At 38.7% G+C, this 21410-nt stretch overlaps 1 protein-coding gene across 1 annotated transcript in view; it reads left to right on the top strand.

The window, feature by feature from the left end:
• Positions 1-2298: 2298 nt before the first annotated feature.
• Positions 2299-21410, top strand: part of castor1.L (cytosolic arginine sensor for mTORC1 subunit 1 L homeolog) — a 29511-nt gene continuing 10399 nt past the window's right edge. The window contains 5 exon segments of the mRNA NM_001093128.1: positions 2299-2420; positions 5653-5723; positions 16476-16669; positions 18144-18273; positions 19998-20121. Of these exon segments, the coding sequence (NP_001086597.1) occupies positions 2308-2420; positions 5653-5723; positions 16476-16669; positions 18144-18273; positions 19998-20121 (632 nt within the window). The 5' untranslated portion in view covers positions 2299-2307.

The following is a 21410-nucleotide window of genomic DNA, read 5'->3' on the forward strand; positions in this document are numbered from 1 at the left end:
CCAAAATCTGCTTGCACCCGGCCTATGTATGTATATGGGCGCAAGCACATCCAAGATGTTCTTCACAGGCCAAGATCTGCTACATCTGCCATTTTGTCTGAAAACTTAAAATCAGGGTATGTAAAATTGAGATTTTATGTAGGTTTAAATCAATGAAACAAAGTCATTTAAATGTAATCTGTTACTTATGAATTGCCTTGAATAAGACACTAATGTCACTTTGGTTGCATTTTTCCTGTCCAGAACCGTTCTGGGCGAGAAGTCCCAGTTACTTATTCACTGACTGAATAAGTAAAAACTTCAAGGCATTAATAAGAAACCAACTCCAAAGCCGTCGCAGGCAGCACACAGTCACTGGTGCCAAGTTCACTTTCCATTTTGGGCATTTGGAGCTCTCCTCCCTTCCATGGCAGGTTTTTAGCTGTACAACACGAGCTGACTAACAGCAACGTAACTAGAGGGGGGCGAGCCCTGGCACGGGACGCACAGCTGGGCCCCCCTCCGTACACCCGGAACCGCCTGGAATCAGCAATCAGAAATTCGTGGGGCGCAAGCTGCCGGGGGGCCCTGGCCCAATCGCACCCCCGGTAGTTACGCCACTGCTGACTAAGGTAAACTCCGCCGACCAGAGGCACAGGTTGCCAGGTATAATTTTCAAAGTCAGCTACAAAACCAGCCCAAAACTAGCCAAGAGGCACTTCAAAAGTAGCCCAAAAGAGCATATTATGTGCAGTGAAAAAAAAGTCAAAAAAATAAATAAATATGTGAACATTTTTTCCATGAAGCAAAACTGTACAGAATCACCCTCCACCAGGGGTGTAAGTACAGAGGGGCAGCTCAGGAGGCCCTAATACATTTAACATTTCAATAAATATTGGTAAAACAGGTCAACTTCTAGACATTTTGTTGGACAGCAAATTTTTGCACCAAAATTGTCTGAAATCAAACAAAGTCACAGGAAAATGCGAGAATGCTTAAGAGTGATGGAAGACTGGGGTACAGAGCCCAAAATCTGTTAACTCCCGACTTCTACACAAGCCAGTCCCATTGTATGCTGGCTATTGTAGTCAGGGGCGTTTCGGTAAGTAATGCCGCCTGAGGCGGCGTTCGCAATGCCGCCCATCACGCTTCCCTTGATAGCATTGATAGAGCAGAAATTGCCTGGAAATTCGGCTCTTTAAGTTACCAGGAGTGGCTTTTTGCCACCCCTGGTAACGTCTGCGGAGCTGCCTCCTGAGGCAAGGTCAGTAACGTAACTAGAGGGGGGCGCACCCCTCCGTACGTGATTTTCAGTGCGCAACAGCGGCTTCAAACGGTGTGCGAGCTGCCAGGGGGCCCTGAGGAGGTGCGAGGCCTGGCCCAATCGCACCCCCTGCTCCCCCAGTAGTTCCGCCACTGGGGAAGGTGCTCACCTTGCCTCCTGGCTGAAACGTCCCTGATTGTAGTCTTACATTAAACTTGGCAGTTGGTAAAACAAAAACTACATTACCATACCTCCCAACATTTTGGAAGTAAAAAGAGGGACAAAAATTTTTTTTCCACATGTAGCGCAGCTATTTTTTGACCACACCCCTTTCTGTGGCCACACCCCCTAATTACCATGTTTGTTTTACAAAATTTGGCAGGTTATGAAAGTTTGAAAATATTTCTCCTTATCTAAACTGTGTTTTTGTGTCTCAAAATTGTTACAAAGTATCTTATTTGCACCTGTGGCTGTTCTGGGCTCTCTGCTAAAAGCCAATTAAGTGAGAAACTTTGTTTCTTTTTCTGGCTGTTCAGTGCAGAGAAAAGAGGGACTTTCCAGTACAAATGAGGGACTGCGGGTTGAGCTGTCAAAAGAGGGACTGTCCTTCCGAAAAAGGGACAGTTGGGAGGTATGCATTACCAAACATTGGGAGACGCAGGCTTGGCACATTAGGGCAAGAAAAAACTTTGGCTGGTTTCCAAACTACAAACCAGCCAAAGGCCCAAAAAGTAGCCCAAATCCATTCCTCGGCTAGTTTGTACTTTCAAAACCCGCCTGGGCTTTAAATTAGTAACCCAATTTGGCTGGAAAGCCGCCAACCTGGCAACCCTGCGTGGCAGAACCATAGACACACTTAGCCAGATAAGGAAAATAAAACGCGCGCTCTCCCTCAGTCAGCGCCACCGTCCAACCAGGACTCTCACACTCCCGCAGGAGGCGGGTCTGTGTCGCTACCCACGTGTCACTATGAGCTCCGCCCATGCCGCTGAATTGGCACAGCCTCTCCTAGTAAGGCCACGCCCCGTAGAGCACGCGCTGTATCTCAGCTGAGTGTCCGTGCAATGGATCTACAGCTGCTGGAACATCGGGTGCGAGTAACTAGCATCGATAAGTCCGGCCTGTGGTTCTACACCCACCCGCTCGTCAAACTGCTGTTCCTGAGGCAGCGCAGCAGGTATGTTCGGAGCACACGGGATAGACCCAATGCTTCTGGGCTGTAGTGCTACTCGGCAGCAGCAGCTGTTTATGAGAGATAGCACGAGCTGTACTTTATTATTCACGAGTTGCTGCGAAGTGGCTGACCTTCCTGTAGTCAGAGCCCTGGCCGCCCTCCTCACACTAACTGGAGCCATGTGGGGCTGCACTTGCTTATTGTTTGCATCATCTCTAGCGGCTGTTGTGGTTGCTGCTGGTTACTGCACCTGTCCATCTTTGCGCTTTAGGTTTGCACACTTGTCTCGTATCATCTCTCTCTTGTCACTGTGGTTAGGGCACCCCTATTGCTGTTGCACCCCAAATCCTAGCAGCACCAACTGGACTTGTGAACGTGCATTGGCATGGTGGGAGTTGTAGTTGAACAACACTCATTTAGGGGCATTTGTACAGTGCAGGCAGTATATTCAGACTTTGGCAGTTTCCTGACATTCAACTGCTGTGAGATAGAGTTCTATCAGCTGGGACCACTCTATTATATGCAGCACTCACTTGGCCTGATTAATATTGGCCTCTGGATCCAGTGTGTCACATGCAGAAAGGACTGTAGTTCTTGTTGCTTGTCCTGTTCTTGGATTCCAGATCTCATTAAGCTACAAGCTCATCTTTGAGGCATAAAGCACTGCGTATCTTGACAGCGCTATATAAATAAATGATGATGATTTCATCCAGTGTATTTATTGCATCATGAGCACTGTGCTAGAATTGTGGAATTGGGAATAATGATTTATTAACACATTTCTTATAATACCCCCCTGGTCGCATACTTTGGTATCATCTTCAAAATTTGCATAAAATACTCTCTGTAAATTACAGACAGGCTCGCTGCAGGGCTCCTCATTTTAAGGCAACATTAGCTTTTACTCTTTCTAAATGCGAAAAAAGGAAACCTAGAGTAAGAAAAAAGTTTGCTTATTATGCTACCTTGTAATATAGCGGTATGGGATCTGCTATATGGAATGCTGTGGAATTCGGGGTAAAGGGTCTTGCTGTTACTTGGGTCATCATACCTTAGTACTATAAAAACTGAATGGGAATGATTTGCCTCCATTATAGATTTATGCAGCTCTGTTAGGATCAAGTACAGGTATGAGACCTGTTATCCAGAATGCTTGGCACCTGGGGTCTTCCACATAAGGAGTATTTCTGTAATTTGGATCTCCATACTTTAAGCCAACTAAAAAATCATTTAAAAATTAATGAAACCCAATAAGAACGTTTTGCTTCCAATAAGGATTAATTATATTTTAGTTGGCATCATGTACAAGCTACTGTTTTATTATTATAGAGTAAGAGGAAAACATTTTTAAAAATGTGTGTTATTTCATTATAATGGAGTCTATGGGAGATGGTCTTCCCGTAAGTGGAGCTTTCTGGAGAACAGGTTTGCAGATAACTGATTCTATACCTGTACAAGGTATTGTTTTATTATTAAAGAGAAAAAGGAAATCCATCTAAATAAAGTGGCTTGTTTAAAGAGGACATTATGGGGAATGGAGGTTCTCTATGTCAGACCTTTCTTGATATTGGGTATCCACATAAAAGATGCAATACCTGTAGCCACATTCATTAAAAAAAAAAAAAAGTACAACTCATGCTGTCATGTTAAAACAAGAAAGACATTTTGCTTGAGGGTTAGTGACGCTTGTAATCCACTGAGCGGAGAGGCAGCCATTAGGAAATGAGTGCTTGTTTTAACTTGCAGGAAAGAACAAAATGCTCTATTATATAGATATTACAGAAAAATAATGTATGTTACAATTGAGCCTGGTCCGTGGAAACAGAATAAGCACAATCTATTATGCCTATAGATTTCCAGTAACGTAAAGTGATCTCATTCAGGGCTAGGTATGAAGTGGTGCTAAAGCAGAGAAAATGCTAAACTGTAATAATGCCATCAAGGCCAGCAGCAGTCTGTTTGATCCATAATTAACCCTCATTTATCTTAAGTTGGGAAATCTGCCCTGTGTCACCGACATATGTTCCATTTGCTCCATATGTTGCTGTCCCATGTGATAAGTAAAATTTTTCCATGGCAGTTTAATATACTAGATTAGTAGTTAAAGGAACAGTAAGACCAAAAAGACTACAGGTATGGGTTCCGTTATCCGGAAACCCGTTATCCATAAAGCTTTGAATTACGAAAAGGCTGTTTCCAATAGACTCTATATTATGCAAATAATCCAAAGTTTTAAAAATTATTTATTAATAATAAAACCGTACATTGTACTTGATCCCAACTAAGATATAATTAATCCTTATGGGAGGCAAAGCCAGCCTATTGGGTTTGTTTAATGTTTACATGATTTTCTAGTAGACTTAAGATTTGAAGATCCAAGTTACGGAAAGATCTGATATCTGGAAAATCCCAGGTCCCGAGCATTTTGGATAACCGGTCCTATACCTGTACTATAGTTTATATGAGTAGGCTGCTGTGTTGCCATGGGGGCAGCCATTCAAGCTGAAAAAGGAGAAAAGTCACAGGTTACTTAGCAGATAATCGATAAGTCCTCTAATAGAATACAATGGTATTCTACACAGTGCTATGTACCCTTTGAATGGCTGCCCCCATGGCAACACAGCAGCCTACTCATATAAACTATAGTAGTCCTTCTAAAGCAAACACATAACTTTTACCAATGCAGGGCAACAGTACATTATATTTTAATTTCTTTAAAACACTTATTTTTTGGTGTTACTGTTCCTTGAACTATATCTCTGCTGTCAGGGGATGTGCCTGTTCCTCCTCTGCCACAATTCATGTTCCCCAAACCTGTAACTATCTCCTGAAATATGGTGGTGCCTTTCAGCACCTATTTGATGTCAGTTCCTTGTGGGAATTGACATAGCGCCTGAAATCTTTATAGAAATCCTCATGGAAAGCTACTCAGTCGGTCTGTGGTCTGTTTCTGCCATAATCAGTATCTGGTCACACAGCGGGGCTCATTTAAAAACCCTGGGCATATTTGCACATGGGCAGTAACCCATAGCAAGTAACCCATAGCAACCAATCAGTGATTAGCTTTTTTCAGTCAGCTGCAGGTTGCACTGTAAGCAATCATCTGTTATGGGTTTCTGCCCAGGAGTAAATTTGCCCGGTGTTTATAAATGAGCCTGCATCTTTTTTATTTGTCTATAGAGCCAACCAAGCTGGACCTTACATTCCAATATGAGTATCTCTCTTTATTTGCTAGATGCAAGTTCTTCAGCTTGACAGAAACACCTGAAGATTACACGCTGATGCTTGATGAGGAAGGCTTTGAAGGTATTCCATTATTTATTTCAAAGTTATAATAGATGAAGTGTAATATGTAAAAATAAAATGTGTCCATGAGAGAGAAAGTAATTTTGAAATTTTAGTGGCTTTTCCAGTGGTCAGGGAACTGTCTGTAAATGCCATGCAGGGAGAAAGAAGTACTATGCCCTACCCATGCTGAGGATAAACATATTGATGAGCCGGGTATGTGCTATAAGCCTGTAATCAGGCGTACATGGTTGCAGGGTGATAGACGTGGGAAAAGTCTCTTGATCAAAATGTATTTGTTAGTAAAATGACCTACACAATCTTTTTATTGTAGGTTAAAAACTTTTTTGTTGGGATTATTCTTCTTATTCCAGGTAGCTCCGTGAAGTTTCCACAAAAGCTGCCCATACCACACACCTAGCTCAGGATCTGGGGTTTTCCCAATAGGGTATCTTTTCATAATTTGGATCTTCATACCTTAAGTTTACTAGAAAATCATGTAAACATTAAATAAACCCAATAGGCTAGTTTTACTTTCAATAATGTTTAATTATATCTTAGTTGGGATCAAGTACAAGGTACTGTTTTATTATTACAGTGAAAAATCATTTTTAAACGTTTGGATTATTTGGTTAAAATAGAGTCTCTGGGAGACGCCCATCAGATGGATTTCTTGGCATTCTTTGTCCAGGTCTACCTACAGCAAGTGAAACTTTTTTTTATATCCAGTGGCCCTTTCTTGTGCTCCTGATGTGTTCCCTTATGTCTGCTAATGTTACTCATTAGTGGGTTTTTCTTTTACTCTTCTGCACAAGCAGCGGTCAGCAGGATATGGCTAGATCCCTGCTTTCAAAATTTTGCAAAGGCTGTTCCAAAAACAATTGAAAAGCTGAATGTGAGGTAACTAGATTATATCAAGCAGTTGATTTAGTGTCTGGGAAAGAGATTTGCTGAACTGTGAATTAGCTATGGACTGTCTCCATTGATGTGCCATTCACAAATGCTTTGAAATACTGTCACAAAGCCAGTTATAGTAGAACCCCCATTTTACATTTTTCAGGGGACCAGAAAAAAATGGTGTAAAATCCAGGAAAATGTAAAATCAGTGAAATGTATTTTGCTTAATATATAGGTGGGGCAACAAAACAACAACGTAAAATAAGGGAAAACTTAAAATCAGGGGATGTAAAATTGAGGTTCTACTGTATTAGTAATTCAAACTATACCTGAATATGTTACTGATGATTAATGAACTCTCTTAGTAGATAAATGATGATTAATGGGTGTGTAGCATGTTCTGGGATTATGTTGTAAGGAAATGTTACCCATGTGTTTAATTTTAATGTTTTATGCGTATTATAAATTGATCATGCTGTATGTCTTAGGACAAGTCACCCCAAAATAAAAAAATGCCTAATAAACAAAAATATAATTGTAAGGAACTTTCCAATATATATTTATTAGAAAATGTCAGTGCTTTTAAAGTTATTTGTAAAAAAAAACAATTGCTCTTAAAAGCAGCATTTTCTTAACTCATGCTTGTTACTTTTTAAACAATGTTGCAAAAGTATTTTCCTTTAAAAACAATTCTTCTCCATATTTATATCCAGTTTGGCAGTGGCTGAATATAAATTGCATGTAAAATGTTAATTTTTTTTAACCCAAAAACCTCTCTACCCTGTCACAGGAGTGCTGTACATTTAGTCATGGCAAAGGGACAAGCAGCATTGCAACTAGGGCTTACCAATGTAAATGAGCGAGGAAGCATTGAATCACCAGCAAGAAAATGAAGCGCAAACTGTCAGCCAGTGTCAGAATGGCCCACACATTTAAAAATTAAAACTTTTTCTGAATGCCAAATGGGCAACAAAGCCCAGGTTTGTCATTTCTCCTGTACTCATGCTTGAACACTTACTCAATATTTGATCCTCTAGCTCTTTTGGGGTTTGTAAGCTCTTTGTCTGAAGGCAGACTCTAAGGGGCAGATTTATCAAAGGTCGAAGTGAATTTTTAATTTCAAAGTAACTTTTGGGTACTTTGACTAGGGATTAGTCCAACTTTGTTTCGAATTTGAAAAAACGTCGAAATTCGAAGGTCTAATTTTTTTGAAGTACTGTCTCTTTAAAACTTCGACTTTGACCATTCTTCACCTAAAAGCTGCTGAAGTGCTGTCGTAGCCTATGGGGGACCTCCTAGAACCTGTATGGAGGCAATTGTGGGCATTTGGGAGATCGAAGGTTGAAGTAAAAAAACTACGAATCAAAGTAGATCGAAGTAGCGCTACTTCGAATCGTACGATTTGAAGTAGGCCCACTTCGACCTCAAAAAAACTTCGACCACCATTCGATTGGTCTTTTTGAATTCAAAGTTCGAAGTTTTTTTTAACTTCGACCTTTGATAAATATGCCCCTAAGTATAAACATAGTGGCCTTTTGTGGCCCAAAGGTGGATTGGGATTTTGGGGGTTCATGTGACTGACTAAAGTTTGAGCCAATTTTGATTGAATAAGCCAGTGAGAGATCACTTTATGCTGCTACACGTGTAAAGTGGCTCTGCATTAAATAGCAGTAAAGCAGGTTTCATTTAGGCATAAAAGGTTGAATGAGTCTTTTTTTCAACATAAAAGGTTGAACAAGTCTTTTTTTTTTTCAGCCTAAGTTACTGTGTTGTTATGTTATGATTAAACTATATACAGAGCCATTCAAATATTAGTTACTGTAGATCTCTGTAGACCTGCACATACAGTACCCCAGTTACCCACAGAGTTTGTAGCCATGACTTTTCAGGTGTTATGCAAATAAGATATTTTCATATGTGCACTGAGCCTTAAAGAATAAGTAGATGTTTAAAATAAGTGAATGTGAAATTGAGTGATTGAATTACTTTTTTTTAATAAAAGATATTTAGGGACATGTACAGTAAATGTGAATGACTCAATTGTCAGGACAGGAGATATAGATATATAGGATGATAATTAATCATTTATAGTACAAGTATGGAACCTGTTATCCAGAATGATCAGGACCTGGGGTTTTCCGGATAAAGGATCTTTCTGTAATTTGGGTCTTCATGCCTTAAAGGAATTGTTCAGTGTAAAAATAAAAACTGGGTAAATAGATAGGCTGTGCAAAATAAAAAATGTTTCTAATATAGTTAGTTAGCCAAAAATGTAATGTATAAAGGCTGGAGTGATTTGACAAGTCAGTCAGAACACTACTTCCTGCTTTTCAGCTCTCTTGGTTTACACTGACTGGTTACCAGGCAGTAACCAATCAGAGACTGGTGGGGCCACATGGGTCATATCTGTTGCTTTTGAATCTGAGCTGAATGCTGAGGATCAATTGCAAACTCACTGAACAGAAATGTACCATGTGGCCCCCCCTTCAAGTCGCTGACTAGTTGAGAGTTATAGAGCTGAAAAGCAGGAAGTTGGATTCTGGCTGTTTTATTAGATATCTGTTCACTCCAGCCTTTCTATATTACATTTTTGGCTAACTAACTATATTAGAAACATTTTTTATTTTGCACAGCCTATCTATTTACACAGTTTTTATTTTCACACTGAACTTTTCCTTTAAGTCTACTAGAAATTAATTTAAACATTAAATAAACCCAATAGGCTGGTTTTGCTTCCAATAAGGATCAATTATATCTTAGTTGGGATCAAGTACAAGCTACTGTTTTATTACAGAGAAAATTAAAATTTGGATTATTTGGATAAAATGGAGTCTATGGGAGACAGCCATTCCTTAATTCGGAGCTTTCTGGATATCGGGTTTCCGGATAAGGGATCCTGTACCTGTAGTAGCATTTTGAGAAGTATGCACAATAGTTCACGTCAATTTGATGCATTTGAGGAATTTACAGATAACAGATCCTATACCTGTATAATGTCCTACAAGTATTGGATTATACACAGGGTAACAAACAAACAATATGACGGCAATGAATTAAAATGAATTAAATGTATGAAGACAAAATACATTTTTGAAACATAGAAGAAGCTCTAATGGAATGGCTCCCATCTGATATTCACATAGACTTAATTTGACTCACTGGTTTCAAAGTGCAGATTTTAAATTTGTCAGATTATAGCCTTTGACTTGTGAGATCTGATGGTCCTGTAACATGCTTGGGTGTTATTTCGGTATGTAGCTGTACTGTATTTCACATTCCTAATTTATAATTAGATATAGGCAGTGTTTTGTTGAAAGTGTATTAGTGATGGAACTCTGTGGTTTAAACCATGGAACTGTGTAATATAAGGCAGGACTTTTCAACAGTTAATGTGTGTCTGTTCATAAACCAATATATTTGTTGTTGAATTTCCCCCTTCTATAGGAAGGAGAGAGAAATTTGGGAAATATGTTTGTCTCATATGAGAGTCAAACATTCTGACTTGCACTATTATTGGCAGGTGTCCCTTTAGGGTGAGCATGGCAGCATGTATAGGACTTACACTAACTTATATGCCTGTTCCTTGGAAAGCTCATAAAGTCTTGTAACTTGAGCTCAAGAATGCAGCTACTTAATACAGCAATTCCATTTTATTTAGCGGGGGGGGGGGACAACTTTTTTTTTGTGTCCCAGGAATGATGCAAATCACTCTTCAAGTCATGGCTCTGAAACCTTTTATGATCCACATTTTTTGCTTTAATATAATGTTCAAGTGAAATAGAACCTTACCAGTTGGCTGTGTTTCAAACATATTGACATCCTACAAGATCTAGTCTATATACCAGAGTAAGCCAGGGAGTTTTTGCACCCAAGGCAAATGTTTGTCGTTGCCCCCCCCCTCCGAAGCTCCCACTTTAGTCTTCCCAGCTCTGTCACCCAACACATTTCCAGACCTTTACTATTTTACACAATATTTTACATTGTTAAAATTTTTTAATATGAACACTTTGTATCCTGGTAAATGCAGTAAACACAGTTTCTTCATTAATTACAGTAAAAAAAAAAAATACCTATAGGGGTACAACCAGACTTATGTTGCTAGATTAAGGGTCTGATTTACTAACGTTTTGTATTTTGTTTGCTTTTACAAACTGTATTTTTTAGCTCTATAATCCTTGATTATATTACTCTAAACCACAAAAAAATCATAATTTATTATATGGAAAAAAAAAATCACAAAACTGGTACGGTCATCTTTCTGGTCATCTGTTGATAAATGGGCCTCTTAACCTTGACAATCTTCTACATAGTTAATTATTGCATAGCTAATTATTGACGTGCCTACACTAGTGTAATCTACAGCATACACCTAAATATATGGTTACATAATTACCCTTGTTTTATATAAACACTGTACAAGTCTGGTTGCAAAGGCATTACCTGGAAAATATAGATGGTTTTCAAGAATAACTTTTAGTTTGTTCCTGTGTCTTAATCAGAAGTATGTGCCTCAGTAAGGTAGACATGTATCCCAAATGTATCTTCGAGGGGGGAAAAAAAGAGTTTGCCAATTTTGCTAATTAATTTATTAGGTTAGGCCACTTTGTAATATGATCCAATATCTGAGGTGGTGTCAGAAGCAGTAGACCTCTATCCGCACCACACATCCATAAAGGAAACATGCCAGTGCACCTTGTTATGGTGAAGGGTGTCATTTTATTCTCCTTTTCATTATCAATAAAACATGGATACTGGGATTTTTGCCTCTATCTGTACATGCGTAATTAACATGAATTCATGTACAGTAGGTAGCCAGACTTGATTGCCAGACAAGATCTTTGCATTTGGGTCAGTCAAACTTGTGTTCCCCAGGTATAGGTAAATTAATTTGACAGAGCTATATCTCTTGACATATCTTTTTCAGGTTATCTTGGTAATAGCAAAATGGGAATTTTGGGTAAAGCATAATATACTGTATTGGCTGTTCTAGTATTTATATGGCTGTCGGCAGAGCTTAAGCCTGAACAGGATCAGAACTCGCTATGGCAGGCGTGAAAGGGAAATGGTTCCAGGAAGGAAGAAGGTTGGCCTTGTTCTTTTATCACTTATCCTTGGAGAACTAGCACTTCCTGTCAAACACTATAATGAACATGAACTTGTTAGAAGGCTACTAACATACCTAGTCTGGGCCATGGCATTTGTCAAAATTCTTGCAGTGTATTTAGTTAGTTTTTGTGTTTTTTTTTATTATTTAAAGGCTTTTAAGTATTCATCTACATTATAGGGTAACAACATATATTAAAGCTTCCATATTGTACTGTAACATAAAACTTCTAATGCTGCATGTGGCATTGTACAGCATCTTTGTTGAGGAAATTTCTTAAGTTCCAAAAACCTGCTTGTGGAAAATAGACTTACTTTTTTTAGATGTCATTCTCTAGCAAGCCAGAGTAACTGAAGCAGAAAAATGGAGTGAGTTCAGGAAACCACTCTGTTTTTCTGCAACCAAATACCTGACCACAGATAGGTAAATTGATAAATCTGCCTCCAGGAGTTATGGGAACAAGCCAAGGGGCTAATGGATGTCACTGCATACAGTATATTCCATAGACCACCGCAATTGAAGTACTGTTCACTGTATGGAAAGGTGGATGAAAAGTCGTGGTTGAGAAATATCCCATAGAACTGGTGTCTGATTTGTATCTTTGCACAATTTTGTTTTTCAGCAGAAGGCATTGCTTCTTCTGTAGGAGTAAACAGATGGACTCCCTGTGTTTCTGTGGTTTTTTCAATGCACTACATGTATATGACTTTATAGAAGCTGGGCTGAACTGTACAGGACCACTTAAAATAATCTATTTTGGTGTAAAAGATGTTGAATTAAATAGGATGTCAAGTCATTCTGTTTGAAGTCCTTGTCTTCCATTGCCTCACAAGGAAACTTCGGGCGGCTTCGGAAAACCGGAGTGACACACACATGCTATCCCACCTGCGATTCACATTCTTACCAGTGGGAAGGCATTTCGGAGAGACTAGTCACCCACAGTAGCGAAGCTTTATCGCTAAATTTCCCCATGTGACACCACCCTTGGGGATAAAGGGCTGTTTTACATCCTGTCTGGTTTTAACGCCATGATAACATTTTACAAACCTCTATCTAGCTATTATTAAATGTCATTAACACTGTTACTAGATCTGGTCTTAATTGCCAAAGTCTTAAAACCCAGGCCAATATGGATACAGTTTGCAAGCCTGTTATAATTTACATTATTTACTTTTGCTCTTCATTCCCACATTGGCTCTACATTAGCTCTACAGCTACAACGGGACATCCACTAACCCCATGTTACCCAGCCAGGTTATGGTTTAATCTGCTATTGACCTTATTATATATTATGCCTAATGATTGGAAGAAACTTTTATGGATGATTTTTGATCAGTGAGTATAATGACTAGGCAAAACTGGTTGCTTAACGGGGAACTCCAGCTTCCAAACCAAAATTTGATAAAGAGGCCCACATAACACAGAAACCCCTCAGTTACCCATCACAGTTACCTGTTTCTTCAAAAAGTATGAATAAATGTAATTTTCTATGTTTCAATCCAGCTGTTAAACAGTTCTTCTCTTTCTACATGATTTGAAATCCTGGCAGGGAAGATGGGACCAAACACTGATGTTACAAATTGTAACAACTTCTCCAGCATGCATGAACTACATAACCCACAATGCATTGCACTGTGATGTTACGTTCCTTATTGAACTCATGTGTGCTGGGAATTGTGGGGTTTGGAGGATGCAGGCTAAGGACAGATGGCTGCTGATAGAAAGTAGTCAGACAGATCAGCAGGAGAGCAGGGGGCTAGGCTTAGGGAACTGTTCCAAACCATTAAAAATCATGAAAAGCCTACATATTTTTGAATTGATGTATATTGCAAAGTTGCTTGAAATTATTTTACTTTTCAAAAAGCTTAAGTTATGTTTGTGTGGAGTTCCCCTTTTAATTTGGTACTCTATTAATAAAGTAATAAGGTCCTGACTAAATAAATATTTCATGAACCCTCTGAATGGCTGCAAGTCAAATCTGTTTAAGAACTCCACCACGCATGCTATTATCGATAACGGATCCAAGACAATATACAAAGATTGGTAATGCTACAAGGGTGTGTTAAGCCTCAAACCACAAAGCCAAGGCTCCCAAACTGTGAAGTACGTAGCAGTCTCTATGGGATTGGGGGCGGCAGCAGTAACGGCAGTGCTAGTTTCCTGTTTTTGATATTCCTGGAACACACTAGCAATGAATGCCAGGGTTTCTTTGTGCTGTGTGTGTCTAGTTCATTCTTTCCTTTGTGTAAAATATGAAAGCGTATTACAGGCGACCTTTCAGTTGCTTTAAGACTATGTATTTAATATGTTTTTAGGTTCCAGTTATGTTTCTGGAAAGCATTTATTTATCAGTAAGACCCCAGAAAGTTACTAACTTACCTCTGAAGTTTATTCTTTATGAAGTGCGTTTAGTAATGAGGTGCATGGTGTTGGTGCTCTGTGGAATGTGAATGGCTCAAAATAATTTCATGCTTCCTTATTTCACAGCATTTGCTAAATGGTCTAACAATAAGTCATATTGGCTACTTGGTACTAAACTGCTATATACAGGGAACATTGCTGCACAAGGGACACAATGTAGGAGAGGAGAGAGCATTTTTAACATCACGTATTTCAGGTATGGGACCTGTTATCCAGAATGCTTGGGATCTGGGGCTTCCGAATTAAGTCTTTCTGTAGCTTGGATCACCCAGTTTAATAAAAAACTATTTAAACATTAAATAAACCCAATAGGATTGTTTTACCTCCAATACAGATTAGTTCTGTCTTAGCTGGGATCAAGTACAAGGCACTGTTTTATTATTACAGGGAAAAAAGGTAATCATTTTTGAAAAATAGAATAATTTGATTAAAATGGAGTCTAAGGAGATGGCCTTCTCTTAATTCTAAACTTTCTGGATAAAGAGGTTTCCATATAATCGATCCCATACCCGTATTATTATTATCCTTTATTTATATAGCGGTGACATTTTTTACAAAAGATTGGTCATCCTTCTTATAATTCTGTATGTGTGGGGAAACTGTAGATGTATTCAGTTGTATTTCAGTTCTCTTGCAGTTATTATAAATTTTGTCTTAGCAGGGAAGATCTGTGTCTCCAAAGATGCCCCAGTAGCTCCCATCTTCTTTTCTGCTGATTCACTGCACATGCTCTGTGCTGCTGTCACTTACTGAGCTTAGGGCCCAACTCAAAATATACAGTAAACATACTGTAGAATAGAAATGTCACAATATAAAGATGATTAGTAATTAATACAGATAATTACTACATGGCAGCACAGAAACCAGCACAACAAGCATCCACTTTTAATAACCAGCCCTGTAGCATCAGCTTATATTACAGACCAACCTCATTTTCTGCTTGATAATGAGCTACTCAACAGCTACTCAGAGGCCACTGAGCATGTGAGTGTCGCAGACACGTTCCCAGATTATGACCCCCTGTGACAGGTTTGAAGACTGGTTTCACAAATATTCCCATATACGACACCGCTCCATTCAGGATAATAACTTTAAAAAGCCTTTATTTGCACATGGCTTTTAGATCTGCAACAATATATGGGAACTTTTGTGAAACCGGTTGGACAGTGGGCCACTGGACACGTGCACCGTCTGAATTACTAAGAGGTGGATAAGTGGGTGAGTGCTGACTACAAAAAGTTGATTAGGTTTGAAGTCTGGATCATTGCTGCTATTGAGAAGCTGGTGCAGTTAGTTCATTATATAATATATGGCATTTTTAGCAATATTCATTTTTATGGTTTAGTTCAAGTGTTGCTTGCCCACAAGATGGCTGGCAGCCTACAGTGTGAATTGTGGTTCCAGCTTTCCTGAAAGGCCTGAACCAAATTCTGGTGCCTGCTGGTGCTAGTTAAGTTTTTTGGGTGGGAAATTTTCACTGAAGGAAAACAAATGGTAACTTTTACATGGTATTATGTAAGAAAAGCCTCAAAATTGTATCTTTTAAAGTGGTAATACACCTTAAATCAACTTTCAGTCATATATAGACAGTTATTCTAAGACTCTTTAATTTTTCTTCATTTTTATTTTGTAATTTTTTTCAGTGTGAGGATTATGTAACACTAGGCATTTACCCCACCCGTATATTGGGGAAGAAAATGCTGATCCACTCCCTGATTCTCCTGTATTATGTGTGCACTGACTGACATAGCATTGGCCTATTAGTGGGGCATATTTGGTGCAAAAATGCATATTTTTGCATTTCTGCTGTGAAATAATTTCACTGACAGGCCAGTACTTACACTGAAGTTGCGGCAGAAGGGAGTGGATCTGTGTTTTCTCCCCCCAGCGTAGATACACAAGGGGAGAAAAGTCTAGTATTAAATTGCCCTTTTACTTAAATTGCTGTCTGGTTTCTCGAGATGAAGCAAGTTAGTGGAGTGGATGACTAAAGTGGCCTTAAACCGGAAATAAATTCTCACCATTAGTCTGACCCTAGCAACCTTATTATATTGTTCATTAATCCGTGTTTTGAAAAACTGTAAAGAATAACTCTCTCACCTACAGCAAAATTAAACTTTTGGTGAGATGCTGGGAGCTGCCGAGATTTTACAAATAATTTTCCTTCAAAATGAATGCATCTATTTCTATGTAGAATAACTAAATAATAATTTACTGTTGTATGTAAGAATGTATAAAATTAAAAATCAATCCACCATAATGACGGTTGTCCTTTTACTTATGGAATCAGCTGAAAGAGTTCTGCCAAAAGGCATCAATAATGGACCAAGTGCTGCTTTTCCTTTCCACAGAGCTGCCCCCATCTGAGTTCCTCCATGTAGCAGAAAACACGTGGCGGGTCCTGAATGTGTTGTCAAGTGGCTGCTCTTCCAATGGACTCCAGACTGTGGGAGTTACAAAAATTGCCAAGTCGGTGATTGCACCCTTAGCTGAGCACAATGTGTCTGTGTTAATGCTCTCCACGTACCAAACTGACTACATTCTGGTGAGAAAATGCTGATAGAAATCTATTAAACATGCTCATTAAGTATGTCATGTATTATGGCAGTGGGCCCTCTTAGCACATGTTTTCATTTAGTGCAAATGTCCAGAGAGAAATGTGTCAACGGAGATGATTTGATGCAATATTACATAGTTAACCCCTTTAGGCCTTATTAAATAATGATGTGCAGTCATATCAAAAGGGACAGTCTTCAGCTGGATTGAACAAGGTACAATTGGATTGCACTTATTGATAATGGTTAGCTAGATAATTCCCAACTTTCATTGCTACATTTCTGCTGTTCTTTTTTCTATTTGTATAAACCACAGCACAAAGCTTTATAATGATGGAAGGAGTACAATAATTTGGGTAAAAATACACAAGCATCACTGAACAGTATTACCAAAGAATCGTGCAAATGATGTCCCAAATAAATTCTTCCCATTATCAGGCGTTGCTCACAGACACATCATTGACTGCTGGTCTGATTTTGCATGGTTTGTCCAGTGGAAACTTTCCAGTATTTCCATGGTTTCCTTGTTAAAAAGTCAATAAAACCACTTCCAAAAAAATCTCACATGTGGAATGGCATTTATGTGATCAAAGGCTAGATACTGGCATGCTTTTTAAATAAACGTTTAAGACTAAATGAACACATCCTAACAAATTTTTTACATTAAGACCGAGGGTACAGGATCTCCCCAGCTGCATCACTCACAGCTACCCCAACTTTAATGCATTTTTATAACATTGTGGTCTCCGTGATGAGCAAGCAGGCACAAGCACACTGAAATCCAAGCTGTGTTTCAGGCCCAGTGAGCATGTGATGGGTTTCCAATCACTAAGATCAAGTTTAAAAACAGAAGTGACACAGCTAAGGAAAGCTGTGGAGGGTTTACTTCTCCTTTAATGGGAAGTTACATTTTTATTCCCAGTGTTCTGACAGGCCACATTATAGGCATGTAGTGCTGTATAAATAAACATATAGCACCTGGGCATCCAAGCAACATGTGGAAGGGAAATTGTGAATAAATTCTAATGTGTTTTTAAGTAACTATTTATATATTGTAATCACTATTTATGTGAGTGCAGCTGTGCATAACTTGAGCACATTTCAACATGAATGTCTATATCAATATATGACTTTTCATAAGTAAGCATCTGTATATTATGCCTTATTTATATAGCACTGACATATTTCACAGCATTTACAGAGGTTACTTATCATTCACATCAGTCCATTTTCTCTATCTGTAGATTGCAGGGCTCATCACATGAGTATATATGAATGTATGACCATATGCTCATACATACTTGTGACTCACAGAGGGCTTAGGCAGAGCTATATTTGAAGTTGCTCTAGGATCTAGTAGCTTTTACCTTTGGTGCAAGCACATGCCTTCCAGCTGAAACACAAAAAAGTTATTTTCATGTAGAGAAAGAAGCTTTGTTACCTTTACCTCTGCATGTTGTGTAGGTGCGGGAGGACGACCTGCCTGTGGTCTTTCAAACATTACTGGGAGACCTAAGCATCTACAAAGAGGAGAATGGAATCCTGGTGCCAGTGAAGCCCACTGAGGTCAAGAATGGCTTAAAGGCCAGGACATGTAAGTGAGCTGCATATAGTTGTACATCAGAGCTTACCTTGTGGTTTATTTTACAGCTCTTATTGTTGCTAAATGAATGTAAACAAACGTTGTGACACATTGATATTGTACATTATGTACACTAAACTGAAAAAGTAAATTCTTTGAGTACTTTGGAACTTTCAAAGATCTTGGTGTAATATAATCTATACACAATAACAGAACTCCAACCTTCATTAGTTAGCATGTTATTTGCTCTGCTCCCCACAAAGCTTTGTGTGCTTATAGATCTTTGTAAATATATACGGCTTACAATGCACTATTTCATAGATGGATATGAGAGAAGCAACAGCTCAATTCCAAGATGTTGGACTTTACAGTAGAACCCCAATTATACGTCCCTGAATTTTACACTTTCCAATAACTGGTACAGTGAAATATGGATTCTAATGTAATTTCTATTGCACTGATACAACACCAAATAATGAAAGCACCCATTTATAACCAGCACAGACCTAAACATTTGGAGCAGGACAGGAGAAAATATTTTATAGACTCTATTTGTACAAATTTGTACAGGCCAGCATACTCGAGCAGTGTTTCTCAAGTACGCTTCGAGTACCTCCACTTCGAGTACACTTCGAGTACCTCCACTTATTCTGCTACCTCAGAATCCGTATCCCAGAAAAATAAGATATTCTTTTCTAATATTCTGTTCTTATAATGTAATAGGAAGTAGGGCTATTTTCTGGACTGAAGTTTATAGGGCAAGCAGCACATTGGTGCAATATAAGGAGAAATATAGGGCTATGACTGAATTTAAGAGTGTAAGCCCTTTTGTTTTTTTATGTACAGCACTGGGGGATTATGTGGACACTTTATAAGTAAACAATAATTATTTTAATATCCATACATTTGTCCTGAGCTGTTTTGCCCTTTAATCCTGTTGGACCTGCAGATGCAGCTATTCTGCCAGAAGAGGGAGCCTTTGATCCATATTTTAGTTTTTGAAGCACGTTCAGCATTCTTTATACCTGTCAACATTTGAAAGCAATTCAAAGGGAAATCACATTTAAACCCCTTCACATGTGGCCTGCACTGTAATGAATTTAAGTACCACATCCTCTAAATAGGCATGCCTGAAGATCATGAACATGCTGCAGTCATCTTCTTTTCCAGTCAGAAATCCCTAACTTTAACAGCAGGGATACTGAATGTCACTCCAGCTGTTGCTGCCCTATAACTTCCAAAGTGTCCCTGGCTGGGGGTCCTGGGCTGTATTTTGACATGTATGCTTTAAAACGTCTCAAGACATACAGAGTAGAAGTATAAGTTACTCTGGGCATAAAGCCCCGATTAATTTACTGCGTGGTATACAACTCAGGCAACAAACATGATAGGGCTTTCTACCCACAATTACATGTGCTTCTCCCAGTTTGTGTCTTGATTTCTACATGGAGCAACTGGGGAAGAATAGAAGCATAGGAAGTGGTGTGCTGAAGGTACTGTATCTACTACAGTATGCTTTAAAATTTCCTAAGATAATGGGACTGTCCAAGAAAATTGGATGTTTACTGTTATTTTTCTTTTTACAAGATCTACTTATTAAATTCTCTATAAGGTGTTTGAGACTGGACACATGCTTGGGTTGCTTTAGGTAGTGCAAAATTAACTACTTCAGATTCAGTCCACTGCAGGCAGGATTGCCTTACTATGAACTTTATACAACTCTTTTTATTCTACAGTATTTAATCTGACTGTGCATCCTGTGCAGAGCCCCCAGAACCGATTCTGCATCTTGACGATGGATCCAGATACCCTTCCATCCGTTTCCACCATTCTGTTGGACGTGCTGTTCTATTCCCATCCGTGAGTGTCTGTTCTAGGGATGCACTGAATTCGGGATTTGGCTAGGATTCGGCCTTTTTCATCTGGATTCGGCCGAATCCTTGTGCTTGGCCAAACCGAATATGAATCAGGGCAGGATTTCCTGTGACTTTTCGTCACAAAACAAGGAAGTAAACCAATTTTTTCCACTTAATCCTTTCACGCCCCTAATTTGCATATGCAAATTAGGATTCGGTTCGGTATTCTGCCGAATATTCCACAAAGGATTCGTGGATTCGGCCGAATCCAAAATAGTGGATTCGGTGCATTCCTAGTCTGTTCCATATATAACAAATCTGGAAAGCATGAGTGCACACTGGGATTTACATAAAACACTTATGTTTATTAAGTTGCATTAAAACCGGTCAACGTTTCGGTCCACCTCTAGGACCATTATCAAGACACCAAATGTTTTATAATGTACACTTTAAGTAGAAAAAAGGAGGAGACACTTACCCAATCAAGAACCCCAGATAGTCATGTGATCAAGAAAGGAGAAACCAGTAACCAGCATAACCACTTAATAAACATCAGAGTTTTAAGTAAATCCCAGTGTGCTTTCCCGATTTGTTATGCTTTTGCTCATATGAGTGGTGCGGATTACCAAGGATTTTATATATATATATATATATATATATATATATATATATATATATATATATATATATATATATAGCAAAAATATGGAAGATACCCGCACTCCTTCACATGTATTCTTTCTCCGGGTGCTAGGTCAAATATAGATATATAAAAAATTGTAGAAAGGACCAGCACTCCGTGTTCCAAAAAAAATCAGTGCTTTATTCAAAACTCACAGTGTCTCCAACGTTTCGACCCTCTTTGGGGTCTTTATCAAGGATAAAGTGCTGTGTGTTACAAATCTTTAAATACCCACAAACCCCCACAAGAGACGCCCTGAAATGACATCATGACCAATCAAATTGTTCAATTACATCGTTATATCATAGATGTGAAAAAAAATTTCTTAAAATCGAGTGAAAGACATCATCCATCAAGAAATATGTGCATAAATATATAAATATATAGATACATAAAAATATAAATGTATAAATACATAAAAAATATTTTTTGTGTATATAAAAAACCACCACTAGGTGTCACCTCGATGTCAAGGAGTGAAAAATCCATGTGTCCAATCCATATAAAATCACTTTAAAAGTTCCAATATCGCTCACTACATTTCCAGACACAGCAAATACATTGTAACTTCATCTGCAAGAAAAAATTTTGTTATCATATATCTCTTATTT

The sequence above is a fragment of the Xenopus laevis genome, chromosome 1L, assembly GCF_017654675.1.
Source record: "Xenopus laevis strain J_2021 chromosome 1L, Xenopus_laevis_v10.1, whole genome shotgun sequence".
NCBI classification, from domain to species: Eukaryota; Metazoa; Chordata; class Amphibia; order Anura; family Pipidae; genus Xenopus; species Xenopus laevis.